Raw genomic sequence first — 25,979 nt, 5'->3', positions numbered from 1 at the left:
GTAACTCATTCTGACCCAGATAAATGAATCCACAAAATCAAGGTTAAAAACCTCTCCCTCTCTCTCTTCTTCTAGGTTTTACTGCTCAGTTGAAAAGGGTGGCATCCCCATCTCTGTTTGGAAATGATGTCCTTAACGCCCTCCTCACAGCTGAAAATCAGACATCCAATCGTTTTCATTTTAAGGTTGGTCTGGCAGTGCCACTGAGTTCAGGTCTGGAGAAAGCAATGACTCACTGTATTCTGGACCAGGCATTACATGAAGGTGCATGGGCAGGGGGCAACTCTGTCGCTCCCTACAGGATCCTTGGATGGGGTTGGCTGGCTCATTTTTGCTTGAGCAGGTGTATTTGACTTCTTACCCATCAGTAACCACAGGGCAAAGAATCAGAGTCTATTCTCATGGAGATATATTGGTGAGGGAACTATATGTAGAGATGATGGTCTTTTTGAGAATTGTCCGGTCTGCTTTATTTCTGACAGATTACTGATCCCAGTAACGTACGCTACGAAGTCCCCCATGAAAACGTCAAGACGCTTAATGGGACTGCTGACCCTTCCAGTCTGAGCTATCATGTAGAGATCACAAACAAACCTTTCAGCCTCAAAGTAATGAGGACAAGCAACAGAAGAGTCTTGTGAGTATCTCACGTCACTCATTCTGACTTACTGGGCACAGAGATAAGTATAACCTGGGGGAACGCTTGAATCTCAGAAAAATGTCAACAATTTCTGTATACATATTAACACTGTAATCTGTTATGCTTGTAAAGAACATAAAAATGTATTAGTTTTCATAAGCAAAGCACCCATCAGCTGTGTGGTTTTGGGCAGAGTACCTCACCTCATTCCCATCAGTTTCCTGGTCTGTGAAAAGGGAACACAGACATGTACTTTTGCCAGAAGCAGCCCGATAAGAACCTCCAAGAAACCCAGGTATTTCTCAGCCACAACCCAGGGCTCCTGGTGTCCTGTTGATAGTGCCATGCTCCTTTAGATTCCAAGAACCTCCAAAGCCCTTTGAAGGTGGCTTGGAAATGGGTAATACCTGATCTGCAGGTGTGTGTGGAACGTAGCTGCCAGCTTCATGGCAGACAGAAGAGTTATTGGGTAACTCGCTTATCCTGTGGCCTAGGTTGGACACGAGCATTGGGCCCCTCCAGTTTGCCCACCAGTACCTACAACTGTCATTCCGACTGCCCAGCACCAATGTGTATGGACTAGGGGAACATGTACACCAGCAGTACCGCCACAACATGACCTGGAAGACCTGGCCCATCTTCACACGGAACAGTGACCCAGTAGCGGTGAGGTTCCTTTCTTCCTGCTCATCACTCATCTTATAGGGATAGCTCTACACCTTGTGTTGTCCATTTTAGATGTATTGACGCTGAGAAATGCTTGGCCTTGAGGCCTTCAGGCCTATCAACTCATGATTCGAACTGTAGCAATTTAAACAAGTCAAATATTTGATGGAAAATATCATTTAATAATTGTGTGAAAGCCCCGTAGATATTGGATGCTATTTTGTCAAAAGGATCATGTCTGTCTTTAATAATTAAGTGTTGAGAGTTTAAGCAGGAACTACTCTTTTAAACTGCAATGAACATTTTTGAACACTTACTCTGCTTTTCCTTAAGTTTTCTTTTATTTCTTCTTGAAAGGCAGAATTACAGAGGAAGGGGGAAACACACACACACACACACACACGCTGCTGGTATAACTCCCAGATGGCCACAACGTCTGTGTGGTATGAATCTAAGAACTTCAACTATCACGTCTGCCTTCCTTCACCTGTTGTCTCCCTGGGTTTGCTTAGCAGGAATTTGGATCCGATTTAGAGTCTGAGCTGGACACCAGGGATTCAGATATGGGATTCAGACTTCACAGACAGCTGCTTGACATGCTGTGCCACATGCCTTCCCTATGACTGTAATATTATGTCTAATCTAGGCTTATTGGTCATTTCTATGCCATGGGAAAAGCTAGTTCTTTTTCTTTTCTTCTATAGAAATTTACCATTATACAAGATATTACCTTATAACAAGGGCAAAGATCATGACAATATCTCACAGGGAACTTAAGTTACCTTCTTCATATTTTAATCTCAATATTTTTATAGCACATACAGTCACACATCATTTCTTTTCATATTTATGTTCATCATAATCTTCTGACAGGTTCAATAGGCAACTTTTTAAAAAAAATTAGTTATCGGGAAGGCAGATTTTTTACAGAGAGATGGAGAGGCAGAGAGGAAAAGATCTAGCATCCTCTGGTTCACTTCCTACATCAGGGGCCAGGTGTCTCTTCTGGGTCTGTCACAAGGGTGCAGGGTCCCTAGGACTTGGATTATCCTTCACTGCCTTCCCAGGTCACAAGCAGGAAGCTGTCTGGGAAGTGGAGCAGCCGGAACATGATCAGTACCCTTGTGGAATGCTGGTACTTGAGGGTGGAGGATTAGCCTGTTGCGCCACAGTACCAGTTCCAAATATATAATTTTTAAACTTTCTTACTACTTAAGTTTTATATATTTACTATGTAACATACTTTACATAGAAAACCAACAACAAAGAAATTGAAAATAAATCACAAAATCGTCACGTAGTAAAGATTTTGTTATAAAGCAGGGCAAATATTTTCAAAATTTTTGAAAATAGCTTTATTGTGGTATAATTTATATGCATAAATTTCTCTGGTTTGGGTGCATAGTTCAGTGACTTTTGATACATTTACCCAATTTAGCAGCCACCATTCTAAAAAGAGCCACCATTCTAAAAAAGTTGGTTTTAGAATGCTTTCATCACCTCTGTGGGATTTCTCGTGACCTTCTGGGTTCCTATGCCAGGCTCCCTACAGCTCCAAGCACACACTCATGTTCTTGTCTCTGTACCTTCCTTTTTCCAGACAGACCATGTAAATGAAATCATATCACATATGATATTTTGTGCCTACTTTTCTTCTTAGCATAATTATTCTGAGAAATGTTCGTTTCTGATTGTTGGAAATTATTCCATTTTATGGATCTATACGTATATATCGTTTATCTGGTGGTTCAATGTCTTTTTGATACAATACTATACTATATCAAATATTGACCAGCTGCATGCTAGTCATGCATTTTTATTTTAGTTTTAGGGAAAAAAGATGGCATTCTATACCCATAACATCATGAATTTTGTTTTTGTTGTTGTCGACAGGGCATGATTAACTTGTATGGAGCTCACACGTTCTTCTTGTGCTTAGAGGACACCAGTGGCTTCTCTTTCGGAGTGTTTTTGATGAACAGCAATGCCATGGGTAGGAAGCCCTTTTTTATATTCTGTGAACATTAACATGGTTTGAAATAGAATCACCAGCATAAACCAGCTTTAGAACATTTCCTATAGTAGCTTTGTAGAAAATAACCACATTTATGGTGATGCCACTATTTAATAAAATGCTCATTGAATGGACTATACTTCTATTGAAGCTGAAACCTGAGACTAGATGCACCTGCCCAGCAATCCAGGTCATACCATAAGTTGTTTTCATTGAAAACATAGCTGAAAGATGACGTCAACTAACACATCCACCAACTGATGACTGGATTTAAAAAGTGCTATATACACATTATGGAATACTACCCAGCCACAAAAAAAATGGATGCAAATGGAAACCATTCTGTTTAGTGAAATAAGCCAGTTCCCCAAAGTGTATTTTTTAACCATGAGATTCTGATCACTGTCATTTTAACCCTGTCAGAGGTCACCCTTCAGCCGGCTCCTGCCATCACTTACCGCACAATTGGGGGCATTCTTGACTTTTATGTGTTCCTTGGAAACACTCCAGAGCAAGTGGTTCAGGAATACTTAGAGGTATGGCTTTGCATTTAAGTATTCGTTAGTTGTTACTGCCGTCACACATACATTATAGCTTAAAAAGAGAAAAAAAAGAGTTGTTTTGCAACTCTTACTTTCATTACATCATTCTACTAGCTTTACTCCTGAAGAATTCTATTGAATTCTTTTTTTGTTTCTGCTGTACCTTACTCAGGTCATGAGGTGCAGTAAACATACTTTTTAGTTAATTAAAAAGCTAATTAACAAAAAAGTGGTTTTTTTTTTTTTTAAATTTTAAATCTTAGGAGGTTTATTCCAGCGAGGCAGGAACGGGATGGGTTGTGGGGAGGAGAGGAGGAAAGCGGGAGGAAGTGGTGTGTGTGGGGGAAGCTGGGGAGGAGAGGGCAGAGACAGAGCCGCACCTGGGGGCCTTTATGCCATTCAGGTGAGCCTGCAAGGTGTGGGGTGGGGATTGGGAGGGATTGAAGGCAGGCCCCAGGGGATTGGTGCCTGAGACTGTCATAGGTGATTGCCTAAGAATGATTGGTAAGTGGGCAGAGTAGGGGAAGGGACTGGGAGATTGGGGGCGGGGTTCTCAGGAGAAATGCCAGGTTACATCTGATTGGTGGATGGCTGGACTGGTGCGAATTTCGCTAGCTGCGAGGAAGAGGAAATGGCGCCGGGTCCAAATAGCTGCAGCTGTCAGGGACGGGTTAAACTAAATGCAGGAGCCCAGAAATTCATCTGAGTCTCCTACATGATGTTAGAAGCCCCAGCTGTTTTTCACAGCACATTAGCAAGGAGCTGTTTTGGAGACATAGCGGCTGGGACAGAACCAGGACCCTTACAGGATGCCAGCGTCACAGGTGACATAGCTTAAGCTACTGTGCCACAATGCCGGCCCCAGAATAGAATTATTGAAAGAATAAAAATGCTATTGCTTTTTTCCTCAAAATGATACAAATGGAAAGCATTCTCTTAAAATTCTGCTATTTTGTGATGTTGTGGTTGTTGAAACTACATTTAGGTTCCAAGTAAAGAAAGATGTGAAGTGTGGGATTTCACAAGTTGCCCAAGGAGATTGTGCCTGGAAACTTAGCAGAAGACCAAGTAGAGTTAATGTTTTCAGTGTTTGACATGATGCTGCAATGAGAGTGCCAAAAGCTCAGATACTTCATTTTTCCTTGCAGCTGGTTGGACGGCCATTCTTGCCTTCCTACTGGAGCCTCGGGTTCCAGCTGAGCCGAAGGGATTATGGTGGCATCGAGGGGTTGAGAGAAGTGGTAGAACGGACTCGTAAAGCTGAGATTCCATATGTAAGTTGTGACTTTCCTTATTACACATTAGGCATCATTCACTATCCTTCATTTTTTTTTGTATTTAACTTAATTTATCAGGAAAAATATAGATAGGCATTTGGTCAGATATTTGCATACTGCATTACCTACCTGATTATGGAGGGTGCACAATTTATGGCATTTATTGGATATGACTTTGGACTTTATCTTTACCACTTAATTGATCTATGCAGTGTTGGGCTAATTAATATCTCTGAATGTTAGTTTCCACCTATATGAAAGAGTTTCCTTTGGTTGACTTCTAGTAAAGAATGCCAGGCAGGTTGCATAAAGGAGGACCTGGAGGTGCACTTTTCTAGGAGAAAGTGCCACATGATTGCCAACAGCTGGTGATTCTTCTATTGACCATCAGTAAATGAGTTTCTTATGTTCTACTTCTAGACTGAAGCTTGTAAGGTATTTATGTTGTTCAATGCACAACAGTAAATGAAAAGATGGTCCTGAAAGTGTATAATGTTTAATAAGCTTCTTCAAGAGATACATAACATGTGACTGATGAAGACCTCAGGACTGAATATTTTGGGCCAGTTTTCTCAAACTAATGCACATGTATGTTAACATGTGAGGGGAGATTGTGTGGATAGAAATGAATTTGGTCTTTATTCTGCCTCTTAGAGCAGTTACCAGGCCCACTGAGGAGAGCAACTTCTTCAGTGAGATGACAGATGCCCATGTGTCATTTGATGTTAAGGAGAAATTGTATTTTGTGTTTGCTTTTACTTCTCTGATATCCACTATTTGCAAAAATGCCATTCCAGGAGGAATCTGACTGATTGCTACTAACATCTTTTTATTTATTTTTTTTTTGGAAAGGATGTTTATGCCCACGATTAACATATATTTAACACTATCTTGCAAATGAAAATATGAAGACACAGTGTGATTATTAATGTTTCCAGGCCACACAACTGCAAGGTGGAATCCTAACCACACTTGTCATTATTAATCTCTACTCTGGCAATTTTCTTCTATTCTGGTATATTCTGGCTTCATTTTTGGAGTTCAAGTTTGTACATGGTGGTAACATTACTCATGTACCTATTCAAACAAGAATGTGAACTAGCACCTGCTCTCCGTCAAGCATCTGACCCTTTTGGTACACAGCTGAACAAGGTGCCCTCATACTCCTTGCAATGCTTTAAGACATACTTTTAACAGGAAGAGAAGATAAAAATGCAGCACAATGGCAGCTGCATCTTTGATGAAAGGTGACTGCATTATTCTGGAAGTTCCAGAATCAATAAGAAATATGGCTTCAAAGTCATGTCAATACGGTATATTTCCTAGTTTCTGAATGACTGGTGTTAGCTGTCTTTCAGGATGTCCAGTACTCTGATATAGACTACATGGATGGAAACAAAGATTTCACTATTAATGAAATCGCTTATCCTGGTCTCTCAGATTTTGCCAAGGAGTTACATGACAATGGACAGAAATATGTGATTATTATGGTATGTTCAAACACTCATCCAGTTGCCTTTTTTTCCTCTTTCAAAGGACAAAGGACAAGCACAAAAATGAGATTTATGTTTTATTTCTTTCTTAGAATCCTGGCATCTTCATAAGCCCTAACTACACAGCTTATAACAATGGAAGCCTACAGAGAGTGTGGATACTGGACAGTCATGGCTTTGCTGTTGGGGAGGTAATTTCTCCAAAGAAGAAGAATTAAAGTTATTTGGAGCAGTTTGTGTTTTTGGACTGGGAGATGAAGAAAAGGAAAATTGCAATGCTATCACTGGGTTCTCTTTGGTTACTATTTTTACACCAGTAGTTGTGATAAAATTATTAGCATTCTAAGTAATTTCAAAAGCTAAGTCCTGATAGTACTATATATTCATTATCTGGGAAAAGTAAAAAAAAATGAGGCAGCAAGGCATTCAGTAACTGATTTTTACTTCTAAATTAACTTATTTCTGAATTATAGTAATTAGTCTTGCCAGCATTTTGAACAACCTGTCTCTTAAATTATATGACATAGTATGACATAATGCATTTTTTCATAGGCAAAGACCTGAGATGACATTTTGTTTATTTAATCAGTTCTTTTTCTACTCACTTTGTTTCCCTGTATCACACTGTTTTGTCATTGTTTACAGAGTCACACATTTTAAAATAATAAACACCTGGCCCTTCTAGTAGAAGAACAGTACTAAGTAGTAAATAAATAACCAGATAATCTAACATATTAATGGCCAACGCCTTCCTGTTTGTTCTTTAGGGATACCCTGGACCAACAGTCTTTCCTGATTATAGCAACCCGGTGGGCACTGAGTGGTGGACAGAGCAGTTGACTGAATTTTATAAATACCTGGAGTTTGATGGAGTGTGGATTGTAAGTTATTATTCCAGACTCAAATTTCAGACTAATTTTGATCTTGCTAACAACAAAGTTTGCTTAATGTAGCGTTATTCAAAATCCTTTCACTTAATGTTGAGCTTTTCTTTGAAGTAGGCTCCTAAAAATTCTAGGTTCTTATATTGAATCTGACAGTAACTGATGATTTCATATTGTTAAACAGTTCTTTTGTGGGCCCTTTTGCTTTCTTTCATTAAACTGCATTTCAACTTTAAAATACTGTTTCATTAAAATTATGATTGCTCTAATTATAGCATTGACTGCTAAAAAATTAAAAGTTGATAACTAGTGAATAAATTAATGAGAACTTTGTAGTTATTTGGCTGTGGAGGGAAACCGATGTGTACATTTATCTGGAATTTGTAAAATACATTCATTATCAAAAATGACTCATCATGTATTTTTGATTCATTTAAAAAATGGATTTGTTATTGCTCTTTAGTGGAATAAAAGATGAAAAATTTCAGATAAAAATCTTATCTTCCGTTAAATTCTTCCAGGCAATACTGAAACAGAAATATTGGTGATAATCTTTTTAATTTATAAGAAAGAATTTTTTTTTGAAAAAATGAAGTTAGTTTTTTTTAAAAATTGAAGTATATAAGAATGGAACAAATTTTATGTATTTCATTATATAGTTACAAGAGTAAAATGATACGTTCCATTCTATCTTTCATTACTCTCTTCCTCCCTGTCTTAATTTTCTTTTAGCATTTACAATGACGTAATTTCAAGTTAATTTATAATCACAGGCTAAACTCTTTCACTAAATATGAATTCAACAAGTAGCAACTAGAAAAACTACTATGAGGATGAAACTTTGAAATGATGTTCTGGACTGATTGAAATAATTTGTAAAAGATAAAATATGCTTGATGTGACCTACAGTGAAGGACATGCCTTAGCTATCACCTGATCTTATCTTACAAAGATGAAACGGAGACCAAGAAATGTGAGGAAAATTATTCAAAACCTCAACAGCAGTTGAGAAGATAACAGATAAACTGTCTCAGAGTTCAGTGAAAACTTTCAACAGCGAATCCGATATTAATGATGTATTACATTTTGTTTATTTTGTGTCTTGGAAGGAAATGGATGAAGTATCTAGCTTTCTCCAAGATTCCCATCTTGAGTGTGAATCAAACACCTTGAACGAACCACCTTTTGTGCCTAGTAAGTTTCTCCTTGCTTGCTAATATAAGGGCAGTCTCAACAACACAGTGTTGTCAAGAGCAGTTCAGTTCCCAGTCCAAGGAACGACCCCACACATCCCCCACCTTCACTGAGCCTCTCCAGGGGTTTGATCCCTGGTTACTTTGCAGCTGTCTATTACAAGAGCAGTGTGTGTGGACAGTTATTATTCTGAACCTGGGACTTCCTCTAGGTGTCCTTCCCCTCCAGGATCTCAGAACCTTTCATTCTGTTAACCTGTTCCTCAAGTGGTTCAACCTGAAATGATGAGAATTCAGAATACCCACAGGCACAGCCTGTCTAACATTGAAGTAAATGTGTGACTTTTTCCCTCTCCTTTCATCCATCTCACTGTCTCTCTTGTCTTTCTCATTTGTGGGATTTATTTCTAGTGAGGGCTGACTTTTCTGATTTTGGAAGAATGTATGTGAGAGGTGATGGTTAAGGGAGCAGGTAGAGTCTATTGCAGTCTATGTCTGATTCTTTTTTATGGAATGTATATAGATAAACAAGACACACTTTGTATTTCTTCTCAGATCAACTGAACATTCTTAGAACACATTTCTGAGTTGATGCATTCGTCCCCACATTTTGGGAATTAATTTTAAGGATCCATGTCCCTGAGATGCTCAGTCTAGGTTTTATGGGGCGGGGGGGAGTGACTTTTAGGATAGAATTTGACATCTGAGAAGGACTTTCTCATGTGGAAATTGATGGGAAAGGTGTAGTCATCAGGAAGACCTGGGTGATTCTTTTGTTGATGTTGGCTGGAGGAGAAATGCTACCTGATGGATACTGTTCTCCTAGGAGTTCTCAATCGTGTGCTTTCTGAAAAGACCCTTTGCATGGACACAGAGTTTTACTCAGGTCTTCACTATGATATCCACAGCTTGTATGGCTACTCCATGGCAAGAGCCACAGACTCGTAAGTTCCTGGTTTTTTACTGGTTCTGAATTCAGGAGGTGGGAGATGGAGTATTTCTCTTTTCCTTCATAATTATATCATTAAAATTATCTTTTTAGTTATTAGGCTAAGGAAACTCAAGATTTTTTTTCCATACAAACTTTCAGTCATTGTAATGATCATTTTGATTGGTTTATGGCTAAGGGGCTTTATTATTTCACAAATATTAGTAAACATTTAGAGCCCTTGAGTAGAGGACAGCCCTTGTCACATTCCAGTACTGGATCTGATATGATTGACGCATTAGATTTTCTTGATTTTAGAAAATAATTGAATGATGCGAAAAAAATCTACATTAAAGCTATTCATTGTTTATTCTTGAGTGTCATAAATTTACCTGGAAGGTCCATTCATAGTCTGCGAACTTCCCTCCACATAACCTGTGCTGGTATCCCTCTGCACTCTTCCCTCTGTCCCAAGATACAGACACGCATCATTAGCAAGAGCATCCGCATTGCCACCAGCACCGTGATTATTCTGGCAGTTCAATGCCTTCATTATTACTACCACTACCACTATACCCTCAAGACCACAGCTGTCACTATAACATTATCAATGCTCCTCATTATGAAAGTCTAATAGGGAGACACACATGTGTCCTACAGATTTTTTCTTCTCTTTTCATATCTTGTTCTGTAGTTTTTTCTAATGGTACCTTTGAGAACTGAGGAATAGCTCACCTTACCATTCTATCCTGTTCCTTTCTTGGAAGATAGTAAAAAAAAAAAAATCACTGTATCTAAAAGAACAAGAAATGTGGAGAGAAGCTTAAGGAATTTTTATGTTTAGACTAGCAACACAGATGGGGGAACTAACGTGTCTGAAGAGCTGTTAGACTCTTCCAGTGGCTTAGTAAAGAACATAAGCTTTAAACTTTCTTTGCTGATGGACTTTCGTCCTGGTGTTTCTAGAACTCACTGTAGGGAATATGGACATGGAGACTTTGTACTTCAGGGATGTCTCTTCGTCCTCACCTTACTTGAACTTTTCTGTCTAGGTGGAAATGAAAGTCATGACTATCCCCCTGTTTTAACAGTTACTTATTTGTATTAAAGGACAGATTTTACATAGTGAAAAAGAGAAACAGAGAGAGTGGTCTTCCATTTGCTGGTTCATTCCTCAGATGGCCACCGTGGCTGCAGCTGAGCTGATCCAAAGCCAGGAGTTTCTGCCAGGAGTTTCTTCTGGGTCACCCATGTGGGTGCACGGGGCCAAGGGTTTGAACTATCCTCTGCAACTTTCCCAGGCCATAGGTATGAAGCTGAGTTGAAACTGAAGCAGCTGGGACACTAACAGGAGCCCGCCTGGGATGAAGAATTAGCGAGCTCTGCCACTGCACTCTGTAATTACCACCACTTTTAAACTCAGCTTTCCTAGTCTTCCAGATGCAGCTCATCTCCTCACTCATACTCTCTTTAATGTTCTTATGGTGATCTTCTTTCTTTACTCTTTCATTATCGATAAGTCTTACAGCCCAATCTTCATACTTCCCCTATTCTTCTATGCCAACACAAGGTTATTTATTCCTTTTCATGATTTACTGCAATTTAATGATTTTAAAGGGTGTAATTTTATCAAAGCCCAGTCACTGATTTTCATATGCAAATATCTAGAACAATCTTCTTTGCTTGCATGTCTTAAAATATTAAACACACCATTCACTCGGCTCTGTTACCTATTTTTGTTTAATATCCACATTCTGGCTTAGCATTCTAAAACTCTGAAATTACTTGTTTTGGCTGTTAGCATTACCAGTGCTATCAAGTTTGAGACTTCGAATACAAGTTAGAGACTTTGCATCACCTTTTTAAAAATTTTACATCCTCACATATAATTCATATAATTCTACTTTTGAAAAAATTGTCAAAAAAATTTTATAACCAGAAAATGTTTTGCAAGGATCCTTAGTTTTTCCACCACTGACACTTCTCATGGGGTTAGCCAAAAATGAGTTCCCTATATTTTAGCCTGATCTTTCAGCACTGTTTTCTATCATTTCTATTCAAAACATGACCCAAAGTCCAGCAATATCAGTGTCACCAGGACAAGTGATAGAAGCAGAGCATGTTGGATCTGAACCCAATCTTGGAAAATAAAACCTACTTTTCCACATAATCTCAAGGTATACAGAGTATTTGTTAAAGTTCAAAGCCTGTTATGCCATCCTGCTGTTAAAATGATCTTTCTGAAGCACAAATGTGCTCACTTTTCTCCCAGTGTAAAAGTATTTGTGACTTACTACTTTTCTCTAAAATAAAATCTGGTTGTCTTAGTATAATCTACAATGTCCTCCCTAACCTAACTTTTTCTTACTCTTTATTTCTCAACTATGCCACTCTTCCTATTTTATGCTCTGTTAATATATAATTACTTGTTCCCCAATTTAAATGTTATTTTATCTTTCATATCTCATGTTCTGCTTGCCATGTACAAGATGGTCTTCGTTCTTTCTGTACGTTATGCAAATATTTGTGTATCTAAACTCTGTCACCTTAGATATGAATTCCGGGAACCTTAGTTCTATGCAGATCCTTTTCACTTTTTTCATACTATAGTTGTTCATATTTTATATTCTTTACATGTAAAATAATCATTCTTACAACCTATTCTTTTCTCTTGCTGCACTGAGTTTTTAGAGGTGAGGTCATTCCTGTATCCTTAACCTTGAGAATAGTGTGTGTCCTGATTAGATGACGGTTGAATAAACACCTGCCCTGAGGTATTAGCACTGTGGCCTAGCAGGTTAAACCAGTGCATCCCAGATCAAAGCACGAGGTTAAGACCTCCTTCCTCCATTTACAATCCAGTTTCCTGATAATGTGCCTGGGAAAGCAGCAAACAGCCAAAGTACTTGGGTCTCTGCAACCTCCATGGAGATTGGATGAAGTTCCTGGCTCCTGAATTTGGCAGGACTGAAATAACTTTCAAAGTATTTTGGGAATGAATCAGTAGATGAAAAATCTCTCTCTGACAATAAATAAATAAATAAATAAATCTTAAAAATCAATCTATGAGAAGGATCAGGGCAAGCTAGGTACACTTGGCACATGCACCTGTAAGAGGCAAAGATGATGTTGGTTTTGTTCTTTGGTACTTCATTTCTCTGATTACTTTGCATCATACTGCATTGTGCAAGTAAGAGAGAGACCTGATCCACTACAGGAAAATGTTTGTAATTTTTTAAAATGCCCACAGAGGCAGGACACTTCTCTTTGATGTCATATTATTTCTATTCTGGTCTATCTCTCCTCTCTCTCATTTTACCTTTACTCAAAAATAAAGCGACATAAATGAGACTCAATTTCTTCACCTCTGCAGTGTGAGGAGTGGATCAATCTTCCCCATAGCCTCTTCCTGTGCTGGTGCTGACGTATTTTGACTCTTTGACCTTTCTGTTTAAGGGGACAGGTGTTGGGAGAATGATTGCATGATCAGAAAGAAGTTCAGGGAGGAACATGGGGAAGAGAAAGAGAGCTTCAGATTGCTTTATTGTCTCTGTGTTGCCATGTGATAGAAATGCTACTAAAAATCCTGAATAGTTTTGTTAATATTTCTAGTAGTTATAAAGGTAACTGTGGTTGGGTACATGGATGATAATCTTTCATAACTTCCTGGGTCAACAGAATGATGTGAATTCCTGGTGAACAGTGGACACAATCAAACTTGGCCTTTGGCCAAGAGTTGTGTTCGGAGAAATAAGCATTCTAGCCAATGGAATCTGGATTTAATCCAAAGTAGAAGTCAAGATTGAGGACAGTGGTTACTGAGCTAAGTAGGTAGTGAAATTGGTGGGTGGAAACGAGAAGCTTAGAGATCTCTCAATGTGATTTTTCTGCTGAGATGTTAAAAAAAAACAAAGGCTGTCATTTAATGGCTGGCTCTAAACTATGACTCAGATACCCTCACTACTATTTTAGTTTCACTTTATAGTGCCTGTGTTTCTTTCGCTAGCTATTACTGCAAAGTGTGATATACATAAGGCCCATGGTGATAAAGGCAAAGAGTTTTCTAGTGTCTATCAAGGGATAGGGGAGGATCGGGGATGAGGAGTGAGTCTTCTCCCACAGGTCAGTAAATTGTCAAAATGGATCGCTGCACTTTCTCAAACCAGTCTTTTGCTTCAACATTCTTTCCTTTGTGCCACTAGGGTTGTATAAACTCTTGCTTCAGTCAACCAGAGAGTATAGTATGACAACTTGAATTGTATGCTCAAAAGGATTATGCATGGGTAGAAAGGCATGGAACAAAGAGGCAGTAGAAAATCTTTGTCCAGACAGATATTGGGGCAAAGAGCTTAAGACATGATTCTAATGTATTGTTGACCAAAAGAGCTAGAATATAGCCAGATCTAACAAGGTGGAGAAAATGCAATCAGAAAGAAAGGATCCTACAGGAATTTATTTGGGGTCTGGAATAGAAATTGTACTGTGTTACATGAGACCTGAAGCATCACAAGGGGCAGGGAACACATCTTGAACATGCTGAATTACTTGTTTGGTTTATGATGGTTTGCTTTTTTCCCCTCTTTTGGTATAGCATGAGTCCTAGATATTCACATTTAAACTTTATACTAAACTGGCTTTATTCCTTTTTAGGGCCATGGGAGCTATCTTTATCAATAATAGGACTTTCATATTATCCCGTTCTACTTTTGCTGGATCTGGAAAATTTGCTGCTCATTGGCTTGGGGATAATGCAGCTACCTGGAATGACCTCCGTTGGTCTATTACAAGTATCCTCGAGTTCAACCTATTTGGTATTCCCATGGTGAGCCTTCCATACAAGGGAACTTTAACACTCTCTCCGTTGGCTTTGAGGGTATATGAAAAACTAAGGAATATGTGACACACTGTGATACATATTGGAAAAAAAATCACCTTGTTATGTATGCTCCCTCTGAATGATACTGGTTACCATATCATTATTCTCTCTGCCCCATGGAATTTCTGGACATAATGAGATACTACAAAATGTATTAAGTCTCACATGAAAAAATGTATCTGGGGCATTCTAATAAAGACATGTGATATTGAAAAATAATTATTGAGGGAGAACCCTCAATACACAGATCACTGTCTGAGCAATATACAGTGCTCTCCTCCTCTGCTTGTCCTGGAAGTTTGTTTCTTGCATTGTGCTGGAGGGACTCTGGGACACTGGGATCTCTTAAACTTGAAATGGCAGAGATAAGGCATACTCATCCCTATCACATAAGCTCACAATCAGTGCATTGACGCGTGCCTTGGCCGCTGTGCTTGCATGTGTGCTAACTTTCCAGGTCGGTGCCAACATCTGTGGCTACAAGCAAAATGTCTCGGAAGAGCTGTGCAGAAGATGGATGCAGCTGGGAGCATTTTATCCACTTTCCAGGAACCACAATGGCCCTGTGTTCAGGGTAAGGGCAGAGAGAAGCAATGTGAATGTTTCAGTTATCTAATTTGCTAGTTTTTAGCGAGAGTTGGCATTATACAGCACAGTTTGGCTCTTAGTTCAGAGTAGGTGGTTAAATATTGGAGGATAGGCCCAAAAAAGTGCCTATAAGTATTAGGGGTTGTGTGACAAGCTTGTATATATTGAATGGTTTTACTGTTGGAAATACAGCAATAGAGGTGAAACTTCTCAAAGTGTGTTTAGTGTTTCTGCTTCTTTGTTACCACCTTATAGAAGATGAAATAATAGGGCTTCTTAGGCATTTCACTTAAATTCTTATGTAAAAACTGACATCATAGTCCTCCCTTAGCAGGGGTAAAGTAATCTTATTTATTTATTTTTTTATGGTCTCATAGTTGATTACTATGAAATGATGGGGTTTTATGGGTATTTTACTTAATTCTTGCATGAGAAACCACTCTGAATTTTTTATATGAATGGTTTTGGAGGCTTTCCCATTTATTCCTCATAGCTCATTCCACTTTTGTCATCTGATCTCCATAACAATATTTTTGATTGGAAAATAGATCAAATGGGTTCCATGTTCCTCTTGAAGATGTTTTATAATGGCAGAATGTCTAAATTTGTGTGGCAAATTTCTGGTAGTAGAGATGAAATGTAATCCTACCAAAACAATAAACGTGTGTTTATTCAGTCTTAAGGTTTAGGTTTAAATTATTACAGTCAAATAGCAAAGTCCGGGTGCTCAGTTTCACTAGGCGTATTTTAAGTGTTCATTTGTAATCCCCATCATGGGCAGTGTAGCTTTGGACTTCTAGCTGGATACCAGGGTGATGGGAGCTGTGGAATATTATTGTCTTTGGTGTTGAGCTTTGTGTTTTCTCGAGTCCTACATGGGGGTTCACAGTAGTATCAAAGAGTAATTTTAATCCATGGGAGGAAATGGGCATCTTCGAGACCAGAGGGAAGCATGAAGAATAAATTTAAAAGTTTCATCCAAAATTCAATCTCAGTCATGCAGTACAGGATGAAAGGTCTCTCATAAACACCCTTTCCCTGTGTCTTTCATTATTTCAAGGGAAATGAGTACTGCTTGTTGATAGAAAAATTCTGTTTTCGAGTCTAGGAGAAATAAATTTCCCTTTTAACGGGATATTTTTAAACTCTTGGATACTTCTGCTTAAAGCCATGTTTATGATATCTTTGTACAGTATATACCAAACCAAACAAAACAGGTCACTGTTTCAAGGGTTGGGAAAATACAACAAATTTTGGTGTTATAAATATTGCATATTAAACCAGTTATAAAATCCTAAAATTGCAAATTTATAAAAATGCATGGACAGGAAAAGATATCTTCTAGAACATGGTGGTTGACAATGTGGCTTAAGGTCATGGATTAAAAAAATTTAGAAGTTGTATCACTTATTATTATTATTACTTCCCAAGCAATACCATACATAAATTGGAGCAGTTCTGGAGGGAGCAGGGAGCACATTGCCCCTTGATCTTCATGATAGTCTCTAGAAGGCTTCTTTATCATCCAGGGATTGACAGAGGCTGCTATTGAATGTCATGAATGATAGTAAAACTTTTGCCACCTGTTTGAAATTCACCCCTGAGAAAGTTGTGCAATCTTTGATATGGTTTTCTTATCTATCAAGTAAAGGGATAGGATCAAGATGCTTTCTGACCAGGTTCTTTAATGTTTTACGAGTTGAAAAATGTGGCTGCTTTGATCTGACAAAGCTTTTCATCATGAAAAAGTATGTAAACAGCAAGGGAAAGAGTCAGCTGTTGATTTCATTTCCTTGTAGGACCAGGACCCTGCTGCCTTTGGTGATGATTCCATGCTGTTGAATTCCACGAGACATTATTTGAACATCCGCTACACCCTGTTACCCTACCTCTATACTCTCTTCTACCGTGCTCACACCCAGGGGGAGACAGTGGCAAGGCCTTTGGTACACGAGTGAGTTTCGTGACCCTCAAAGACTGTTTCAGAGCATAATGTCACCTCACTTTGTTAGTTTTAACAAGATTAATTAGGGCCTTCTTGCCTTAAAATGTATTGCTTTCCTATAGGAGAGATTTCCCTTGCCTCACATGCCCTCTCTTTTATAGGTTCTACCAAGACCCAGTCACATGGGATATTCATGAGCAGTTTTTATGGGGGCCTGGTCTCCTCATCACTCCTGTTTTGTATGAAGTATGTTCATAATCTAAGTAACGGAGTGGGATGTTGGTGCTGGTCTTCATGTTTCTATAGCTAGATAAGCTGGAGTCTGGGGATCCGTGGCTGCATTCACATCTAAATAGCAACACAAATGAGAAGGATTATTACTGTTTTAACAATAGAAAAAACAGAGATTGTTAATCCCAGTAGTCCACCAAGCAAAACAACTGCTGTTATGGAAATACCTTAAGCCCTGAGGTGTTAGGCACGTGACTGTGGTTTCAGCGCTTTGGTGTACGTGTATTTACCATTTGTCTGTGTTTCCACTTGTCATTGCAAAGAGAGGACGGTGTGAAGAGATACAGGGAGGAAGCAGTGCTGGGCAAGCAGAGGCTGATATTGGAAGTCCATGTATGAGGGAGTGGGAAGTTTCTATCTAGATGTGACCTGGTGCAGGAGTAAGTTGGGAAGTATGAGGAAAGGATCAAAATCACACCGTTCAGTTGGTAAACGTAAGAAGTCACTGGTGGTCTCATCTCAAACACTCTTTTGAGTGTGTGTTTTAGCCACATTCTCTGATGACAGGTCTTGCTAACTTATAAGCAGCCCACTTACAGATATGACTGGCCTGTCTTCTCCCAACTCTTAGGTTACTGGAATAGCTCAGCATACAAAGGAAACGAGGCTCTTCTACTTCTTTTAGAAAGTAAAAGAGCATTGAGGCAAAATAAATCTGATTTTTTGGCACAGCTCTGCTTTGTGTAAACTGCTTGGGATTTCTGAGTTTTGGAGTTCATTTGAGGATATGTGAAGTTACTTTGTAAACCGTAAAGGATAAGATAATGTTATTTACTGCTGTTTCCCTAGGGCGTGGACCAAGTGAACGCATACATACCAGATGCCATCTGGTACGACTATGAGACAGTAAGTGGAATAGCCTTTGTTTTCTAAGAGGACAAGCTCACAGGAGCTTGGGAAGGATAACAGTGCAAGATTTTATAATTAGATAATTGCGGCTATTTTTCTTAAGGCATCTTAGTCCATGAAGGGTGGTATAACAAAATTCTATTGTGTAATTTTTGAATAATAGAAATGTATTATTCACTGTTATACTGGAAAGTGCAAGCTCAAGGGACTGGCAGGTTTACTCCCTGGTGAGGGTACACTGTGCTTCTCTGAAGGTGCCTTCCCACTCAGCTTGCCTGACTTAGTCCTTTTCCCAAAGGCTCCACTAATTAATACTGCTGCACTGAGTATTGAATTTCAAATAATGAGTGTTGGGAGGAATATAGCATTCAGATCAAAACAGACAGGTATGATGAAATAATTTAAATATCCAGAGCAAGGTGATGGAATTTGATTATATCATTCTGGCTACTGTTGTGGTTATCAGGAGTAGTCATTGGATATTGGCTGTTATAACCAAGGAAAGTAAAACCAATTCTGAAATCACAGTGTAGTATAATATAAAGAAAGGGGAGTATTGGAATCTCAGGGCAGCTCTGTACTACCTACATGCTTTGGGCATGTCATTTCACTTTGGAGGGGCATCCATTTTTTTTTTTAAATATGAAGCAGCTGACATAGATAATCTCTAAGGTCCCTCTGAATCCACACAGTGACCTATTTGATTTATTTTCTTTTGGTTGATTAGGGAATAGCCATGCAATGGAGGAAACAGTTTGTGGATATGGCATTCCCAGGTGATAGCATGGGACTCCACCTTCGAGGAGGCTACATATTTCCCACCCAGCAGCCAAGCATTACCACAGAGTCCAGGTAAGCTTCGCACTCTAAGATGTGACTGCTTTGGTGCTCTGATGGGGCTGGGCATTATGGACAGGTAAATATGGATGAAGAGTGGACAGATCAAGGGAAAACATTTCCAGTCAGTACTCCCCATCTCATCCTTTCAGAGCTGATCCATAACTAGCATCTTAGTCCTCCCTTAGCAGGGGGAAAAATAGTCTTACTGCTTTAACATTATCATAGTTCTTTATGATGAAGATTGTAAGATTTTAGGAATTGTCAAAATCATCACTTACAAGAATCCTCTATGGCCAGAAATGTATGAAGGAATACAAATTAAATAGGATATAAAGGTTATCATGTAAACGTCAGCATGCTTAGAGATCTAGAGTTCAGAGTCTGGAGAAACACACCTTGAATAATAAATATATTTATCTTGGCAGCTAACTTCTCTATGCATCTGCTTATGTTGGTAATCAATGTATGATGATAGTTTGACTAGCTATATTGAGGATTAAATTAAGTGGCAATGTAGGTAGAGCTTGAGAAGCATACCAGGCAATGCCAAGTGTCCCCAGATTACTTGTGTCTATAATCACAAATCTAGTGTTGTCCAGTAACTGCCTCTGTATATCATTTTTCCTGTATTTGTTCATCACTAACTCTGCTGCTTGCCCACATCCACATTCAACTTCATACTTCTACCATCCAATCTCTGTGGTAGACTCTGGGTTTGTATGTATTTGGGACATGAAGAGGGGGTACTTTTGCATAGGTCTGTGACTTCTTCATTCTCTGAAACTGAAAACTTGTCTCTTTTAGCCGGAAGAATCCACTGGGACTCATTATTGCCTTGGACCACAAACGAGAAGCCAAAGGGGAGCTCTATTGGGATGATGGTGTATCTAAAGGTAGCTCTCCCCATGGCTCCATCACCAGGGTTCTCAGTGAAAACTGGCTACTAAGGGATGCCTAGCATGATGCTTATTCTATTACCAATGTTATTTATTTCTGTAGTGTAGAAACGAGGGTTTGAAAGTTTGGTTAGCTCACAAATTAAAATAGACTTAAAATGTAACTTGTATGTTTTTGACTCTACTGAAGTAACTGACACTGCGATATTTAGTTTCTGTGTGGATATTAATAACAAGCATTGCCTTTTTTGTTAATAACTTTTAAAGTACTGTTCTGATTACTACTGAAGCAGAAGATCTAGTACATGTAGTACTATTCTATTATGAAGCTTTTATATACATACCTCATATAAGCTGATGGTTTGTGATTATGTAAAATCATGCCTGGTATATTATTTTATACATTATATATATTTTATGCCTATTTAATATTTGTCTGCTATTGACTCGTCTTTTTTTAAATAAATGGCATATTTATTCATTTGAAAGGTAGAATTTACAGAGAGCAAGAGCGAGATTTTCCATCTACTGATTCATTCCCCAAATGACCATGGTGACCGAGCTGTGTTAGACTGAAGTCAGGAGATAGGAGCTTCTTCTGGGTTTCCCATGTGGGTGACAGGAGTCTAAGGATTTGGACCAACTTCCATGGTTTTCTCTGGTGCATCAGCAGGGAAATTGAAAGTGGAGCAACTGGGACTTGAGCTGATGACTATATGAGATTCTTGCATTGTATGTAGTGGCTTAATTCACAATGCCACAATACTAGCTCCATTGACTTTTACATTATATGCAGCATTTATATATATATATATGTATATATATATATATATACATATATATATGTATATATTCATCATATATAAAGATGAGTAAGATGTAAACATCCCCCGATGAACTCATGGTTCAGAAGTGTAATTATAATGTATATATAGATAAATATAGCTCAAATATCTTAAATTCCAGCAAAGTGGTACTATAGAGTTTCACTTCAGAGAAAGTAGCCCAGGCAAATTCTGTGTGGGATTGACGAAAACGCGCAGAACTGGGATGAGTAAGGACTAGATGGCAAAGGAGTTCCAGATACAGAGACCATGACTCTACTGCTTCCTGTGGTAACCAATCCTCAATGGTATTTCTTTTTTAGATGCTGTAACTGCAAAGAAATACATTCTGTATGATTTCTCTGTTACTGATGTAAGTACCATTTTGAAAGCACACATGTGTTTTCCTTGCTATGGCATTTTCCATAAAGTTTTTAGGTTTTTAATTTATATAAATGGTGGCAGATTTCATGTACTTCATACATTCAGTTTCTTTTAAAATTTATTTTTACTTTTTATTAGAAAGGCAGATTACAGAGGAGAGATAGAAAGATCTTTCATCTACTGTTTCACTCCCCAGATGGCTGTAACGGCGAGAGCTGCCTCCACTGCTTTCCCAGTTTATAATCCAGTTTTAAGAGTATGATGATACTTCCCAATCTACACTCTCATCCCCGCCTCCTTTTTTTGTTTGTCTTTGCTTTTTAATTTTTATTCTTTCTTTTCAGAACCAACTACAGGCAAAGATTATAAATAACAATTACGTGGTCCCTGACAAGCTCATGTTTACAGATATCAAAATCTTGGGAATGGACAAAGAGCCAGCTAATTTTACTGTCTTATCTAATAACATCCCCGCTTCCATTTCAAGTGTCACCTACGATTCTTCAACAAAGGTGGGGGAATATGACATTTACTTTCCCTTCTCTTTGCTTTTGGGAAGTCATGGGGACAACTGGCTTGCTGGGAGACCAACCAGGTTGTAGGGAGAGAACAGCAGAAACGCTGGCATACTCAATACACACTCTTCAACTTGGTTTGCAGTAGGACTAGGACTGTGAAAAGGTTAGTGAATGTTGGAACCTTAAAAGAAGAAAGTTCTTTTCTTCCCATCTTTTAAAATTTATGAAAGGCAAACAAATTTCATGTATTTTCATAGATTATAAATATAGGAACAAGATGATAACCCCCTTACTTTCTTATCTTTTAGTTTTTTATGACATAGTTTCAGTTTATTTTATAATCAAAAACTTAACCCTCTTCTAAATAAAACAATGCAACAAAAAGTCAATAGAAAAAGTGAGAACCCCAGGCAAAGACAGTGTTTTTCTAGCTAGCCTAGGTGTGACACTGAAAGCATTGTTTGATACTTTGGCCCCCTTCTGAAGACTGTTCATACATTTGCTTGGTGAAGTTAAGCATTCCTTTTAAGACACACTTAACATTTCTTTTCCTATTGTGTTAAGCTATTTTGTTTTTTTTTTTAAGATTAATTCATGTTCTTAAAATTACAGTTACAGAGAGAAAGGGAGGCAGCACTCAGGGCTGGGGCAAGCTGAGGCCAGGAGCCCATCCAGGTCCCCCATATGATCCCATGCAGTTGGATCATCTCCCACTGTCCTGTTAAGGCCGTTAGTGCAGAGCTAGATTGGAAGTGGAGCAGCCAGGAAAGGAGCCATATCCCTATGGAATGTTGATGTTGTAGGAGGTGGCTTTACGTGCTGTGCCCCAACACTGGCACCACTTTAAGGAAATTACTACAGGGAAGAAGAGTGAAATAAAACATCAGGCAAAGTTGGGTTTTGTCCTTCTTGAGTGATTCCTTTACATGTTGAATTGCTCATTTCAAGTGCCGGGACATGCATTATTCCTTTGGATAGCTCTCTTCTAATTTGAGGACACACAGCACAAGGAAAGTTCTTGGTTCTAAAGTTAGTTAAAATGGGGCTTCAACCCTATTCTGCTGTTAGTTGTAAGAATTTGGGCAAGGTGTTAGAGTTCTGTTTACTTCAGTGTACAGCTCTGCAAAGTGAAGACACCCATGGGGTTCACAGCTAGATATTACTTGATAGGATTTATGGAAATGGTGCTCATGACGTGGTCATCAGATACATGCACATGCTTGCACAATGAAGTTTAACTATTGTTAGTATCAGTCATCATTATTAGTCTGAATAATCATGATATCCAAAAGACAATGACCTTACTAGTTGCAATCCCATTGTGATCCCTTAGTCTATAAAATGATTAAATCTCCTGTCATTCCATGCTTCTAAAATACTCCATGAGGTGATAAAGATAAAAAAGAAGCTAATTTCCAAACACCCATGACAAAATGCACTGGGGGAAGGAGTCAGTTTTGGTTCTGACTACGAACCCCAGGACAGAACTTCATCTGGGTGCCTGTGTCTTGCCTCACTTGTCACTGGACTGTCCATTTGTTTCTCCAGGTCGTGAGCATCTCTAATCTCCAGGGCCTGGAATTGGGACTAGAATTTTCCCTGAAGTGGGATCTTCCAGTCAGTGACCTAGAAAAGTTCAACTGCTACCCTGAGGATTCTACTGTCTCTGAAGAGAATTGCAGGTTGCGAGGGTGTCTTTGGGAGGTAATGATCAGAAACAGATTACCATGTTTCTACAAAGTAGAGACACTTTCCCACCAGCAGCCAGCACCTTGAAAATACTTTGCAAGTATTGGTGGCTTGAACGGTCATCACAGCACTCCAACATGCGTTGTGCCAACTCTGCATGACAGGTGATCAGTATCTCTCCCAGATACTTGGAATCAGAAGCCACTCATTGCTGCTTTCATTGCTGTTCCAACTATGTTGTTCATTTCTCCATTTTTCACAAATTTGGGGAATTGGATATGCATTGTGCATTTGCTTTTTAAAGGGTTCTTTCTCCTCGGGAAACCAAAGCAAGAAGAGTGAGATAAGGCTGTTTCTCTCCTTTTGAGCAATGGAACAGATCAAAGTGAGAAAAAAGAAGTAGAATTCACAGGAGACAATAAGGAGAGTGGCAGCAGAATCTGCCTGCGTGTTTTAGTCTTTAGATCATGCTCTATTACTATTTATTCTAGGAGGCTGATGTTCACCTGCATTTAAAAAATGGGTGATATTTTTGGGAGTGGTTTCCATATAAAAAAGCACCATAAATGAAGAGGCTTAGAATAATAGAAATTTATTCCCTTCCAGTTTTTAAAGTCTACTAATCTGAGCTGAGGGCATTGGCAGGTTGAGTTATTAAAGGCCATGAGAGAGAATCTGTTCCATGATTCTCCTTGACCTCTGGTGGTTGTTTGCCAGCTGTATGTAGCCTTTTTGGCTTGCTGATGCATCATGCCAACACCTGCCTTCAGACTCCTATGGTAGTCTCTCTGATCTATCTTTGTATGTGCCAATCTCCTTGTCATAAGGACATCACACATACTAAATCAGGACAAGCCTCCATTAATTCATCTGGATGCATCATTTGCAAAGAGTATATTTTCAAACAGCCAACTTGTTAGTACCAAGGGCTAAGATGTAACACAATTTAAACTATAACAATGGACATATTGTTTGAGATTTTGTGTTTCAACCAACTTGTACAATATTTAGAGTCTCAAAAGTATGTTATCAGGAGCTGACCAAGAACTTCTCCTGGTATTCTAGGATACAACCACTCCCGGCGTGCCCACCTGCTACTATGACACCATCCCTAACTATGCTGCCAGTAATATTCAATACCTGGCCACAGGTATCACCATGGACCTCACCCTCCTGGAGGCCCCACAATCAGCACAGGCAATGAAATTGTCCCTATCAGAGCCACTGGGAGCTGGGCAACCCCAGTCAGCAGCAGCGACTGCCACAGATTCTACTCTTTCTGCAAAAATCAACCCTCTCAGGGTGACTGTGTCCTACCACACAGAATACATGCTGCAGGTCAAGGTAATTCATTCAGATTCTGGTTGGCAATATGGAGTTTTTAACTTTCAGCTGTATATGGGTGGAAGAAATTGCAAGATTATTAGTTCAAATTCCTCTTTTTACAAATGCAGAAACCAAGGCCTGGGAAAGTATGGTTAATAAAGTTAGCAAAAAGCTAAGTTTGGTGGGCTGATGTAAAGGCTCAACTGGCTAAGCCTTTGTCTACAAGCATTGGTCTCACAGACAGGTACCCATTTGTGTCCTGATTACTCCACTTTCCATGTCTGCTTATGTTCAGAGAAAGCAGAGGAGAATGGCTCAAAGCCTTGAGACCCTGCAGCCATGTAGGAGAACCAGAAGAAGCGCCAGGCTCCTAGCTTCAGATTGGAAGATTGCAGTCACTAAGGGATTGAGTCAGTGAATGATTATCTTTCTATCTTAAATTGCCTTTCCAATAAAAATCAGTAAATCTTAAAAAAAAGTGGCGCTTAGAAGTGACTTTGGATTCACCAGAGTCGTGACTTTACTGTGACAGTACTCTAAGTTGCTGGAGTACTGTCTACGTAAAGTATAGTGCCTCGGTAACTCTTAGAAAAATGAGTCTGCTTTGTAACACACACACACATGCAGGAGGCATGACTTCCAGCACTAGAACTATTTCTATAGTAGTGGCTCCCAAACTTGAACATGCATCAGAATTACCTGCCGCTCTTCTAATAAACCACACTGCTAGACTCGCCCCAAGCTTTCCAGATCTGTAACTCCGTGTGGGGCTGAGCCTGGGAATTTGCATCTCTGACAAGTTCCCAGGTGTTGCTGATGCTGCAGGTCAAGGAACTGTACATTGAGACTCACCGCTGTGCTGCAGCTACTAGAAATTCAATGTGAGCCACACATTTTCTAAAGTGTATTTTAAAAATAGGAGAAAACTAAATAGAACCTATTTTTAAAAGCTGATTTATTTAACAGAGGGAGGGAATTAGAATGAGATCTTCCATCTGCTGGTTAATTCTCCAATGACTGCAACAACCAAGACTAAGCTAGGTCAAAGCCAGGAGTCCAGAACTCTATCTGGGTGATAGGGAATTAAATCCTATGTCCATTGTCTGCTACTTCCTGGTACAACCATAGAGAACTGGATCAGAAGTGGGACCCAGACTGGAACGTAAATGCAGGATGCAAGTATCCAAACAACAGCTTCATCCACTCCAACACAATACCATCCCTTTCCTGAACAAATGTTTTAAAATATTTAATCTTGAAATCAAAATCTAAATATGAAGATATTTTCCAATCTTTTAATCATGCAAAGTTTTCAG

General features: G+C 39.0%; 1 protein-coding gene across 1 annotated transcript in view; it reads left to right on the top strand.

Moving 5' to 3' along the window:
• Positions 1-25,979, top strand: part of LOC101531923 (probable maltase-glucoamylase 2) — a 58,559-nt gene that overhangs the window by 5,458 nt on the left and 27,122 nt on the right. The window contains exons 4-25 of the mRNA XM_058681271.1: positions 76-185; positions 483-637; positions 1,135-1,306; positions 3,200-3,299; positions 3,744-3,856; positions 5,011-5,136; positions 6,498-6,629; positions 6,725-6,823; positions 7,400-7,513; positions 8,626-8,710; positions 9,536-9,653; positions 14,288-14,459; positions 14,971-15,087; positions 16,901-17,055; positions 17,208-17,292; positions 18,127-18,183; positions 18,914-19,038; positions 19,831-19,919; positions 21,070-21,119; positions 21,475-21,642; positions 23,197-23,352; positions 24,403-24,681. Coding sequence (XP_058537254.1) covers positions 76-185; positions 483-637; positions 1,135-1,306; positions 3,200-3,299; positions 3,744-3,856; positions 5,011-5,136; positions 6,498-6,629; positions 6,725-6,823; positions 7,400-7,513; positions 8,626-8,710; positions 9,536-9,653; positions 14,288-14,459; positions 14,971-15,087; positions 16,901-17,055; positions 17,208-17,292; positions 18,127-18,183; positions 18,914-19,038; positions 19,831-19,919; positions 21,070-21,119; positions 21,475-21,642; positions 23,197-23,352; positions 24,403-24,681 — 2,777 coding nt within the window. The remainder of the gene's footprint in view (positions 1-75; positions 186-482; positions 638-1,134; positions 1,307-3,199; positions 3,300-3,743; positions 3,857-5,010; positions 5,137-6,497; positions 6,630-6,724; positions 6,824-7,399; positions 7,514-8,625; positions 8,711-9,535; positions 9,654-14,287; positions 14,460-14,970; positions 15,088-16,900; positions 17,056-17,207; positions 17,293-18,126; positions 18,184-18,913; positions 19,039-19,830; positions 19,920-21,069; positions 21,120-21,474; positions 21,643-23,196; positions 23,353-24,402; positions 24,682-25,979) is intronic.

This window comes from Ochotona princeps, chromosome 25, assembly GCF_030435755.1.
Source record: "Ochotona princeps isolate mOchPri1 chromosome 25, mOchPri1.hap1, whole genome shotgun sequence".
Classification (NCBI taxonomy): domain Eukaryota; kingdom Metazoa; phylum Chordata; class Mammalia; order Lagomorpha; family Ochotonidae; genus Ochotona; species Ochotona princeps.
The sequence above is the reverse complement of the archived record's forward strand: the minus strand, read 5'-3'. Positions and strand labels throughout refer to the sequence as shown.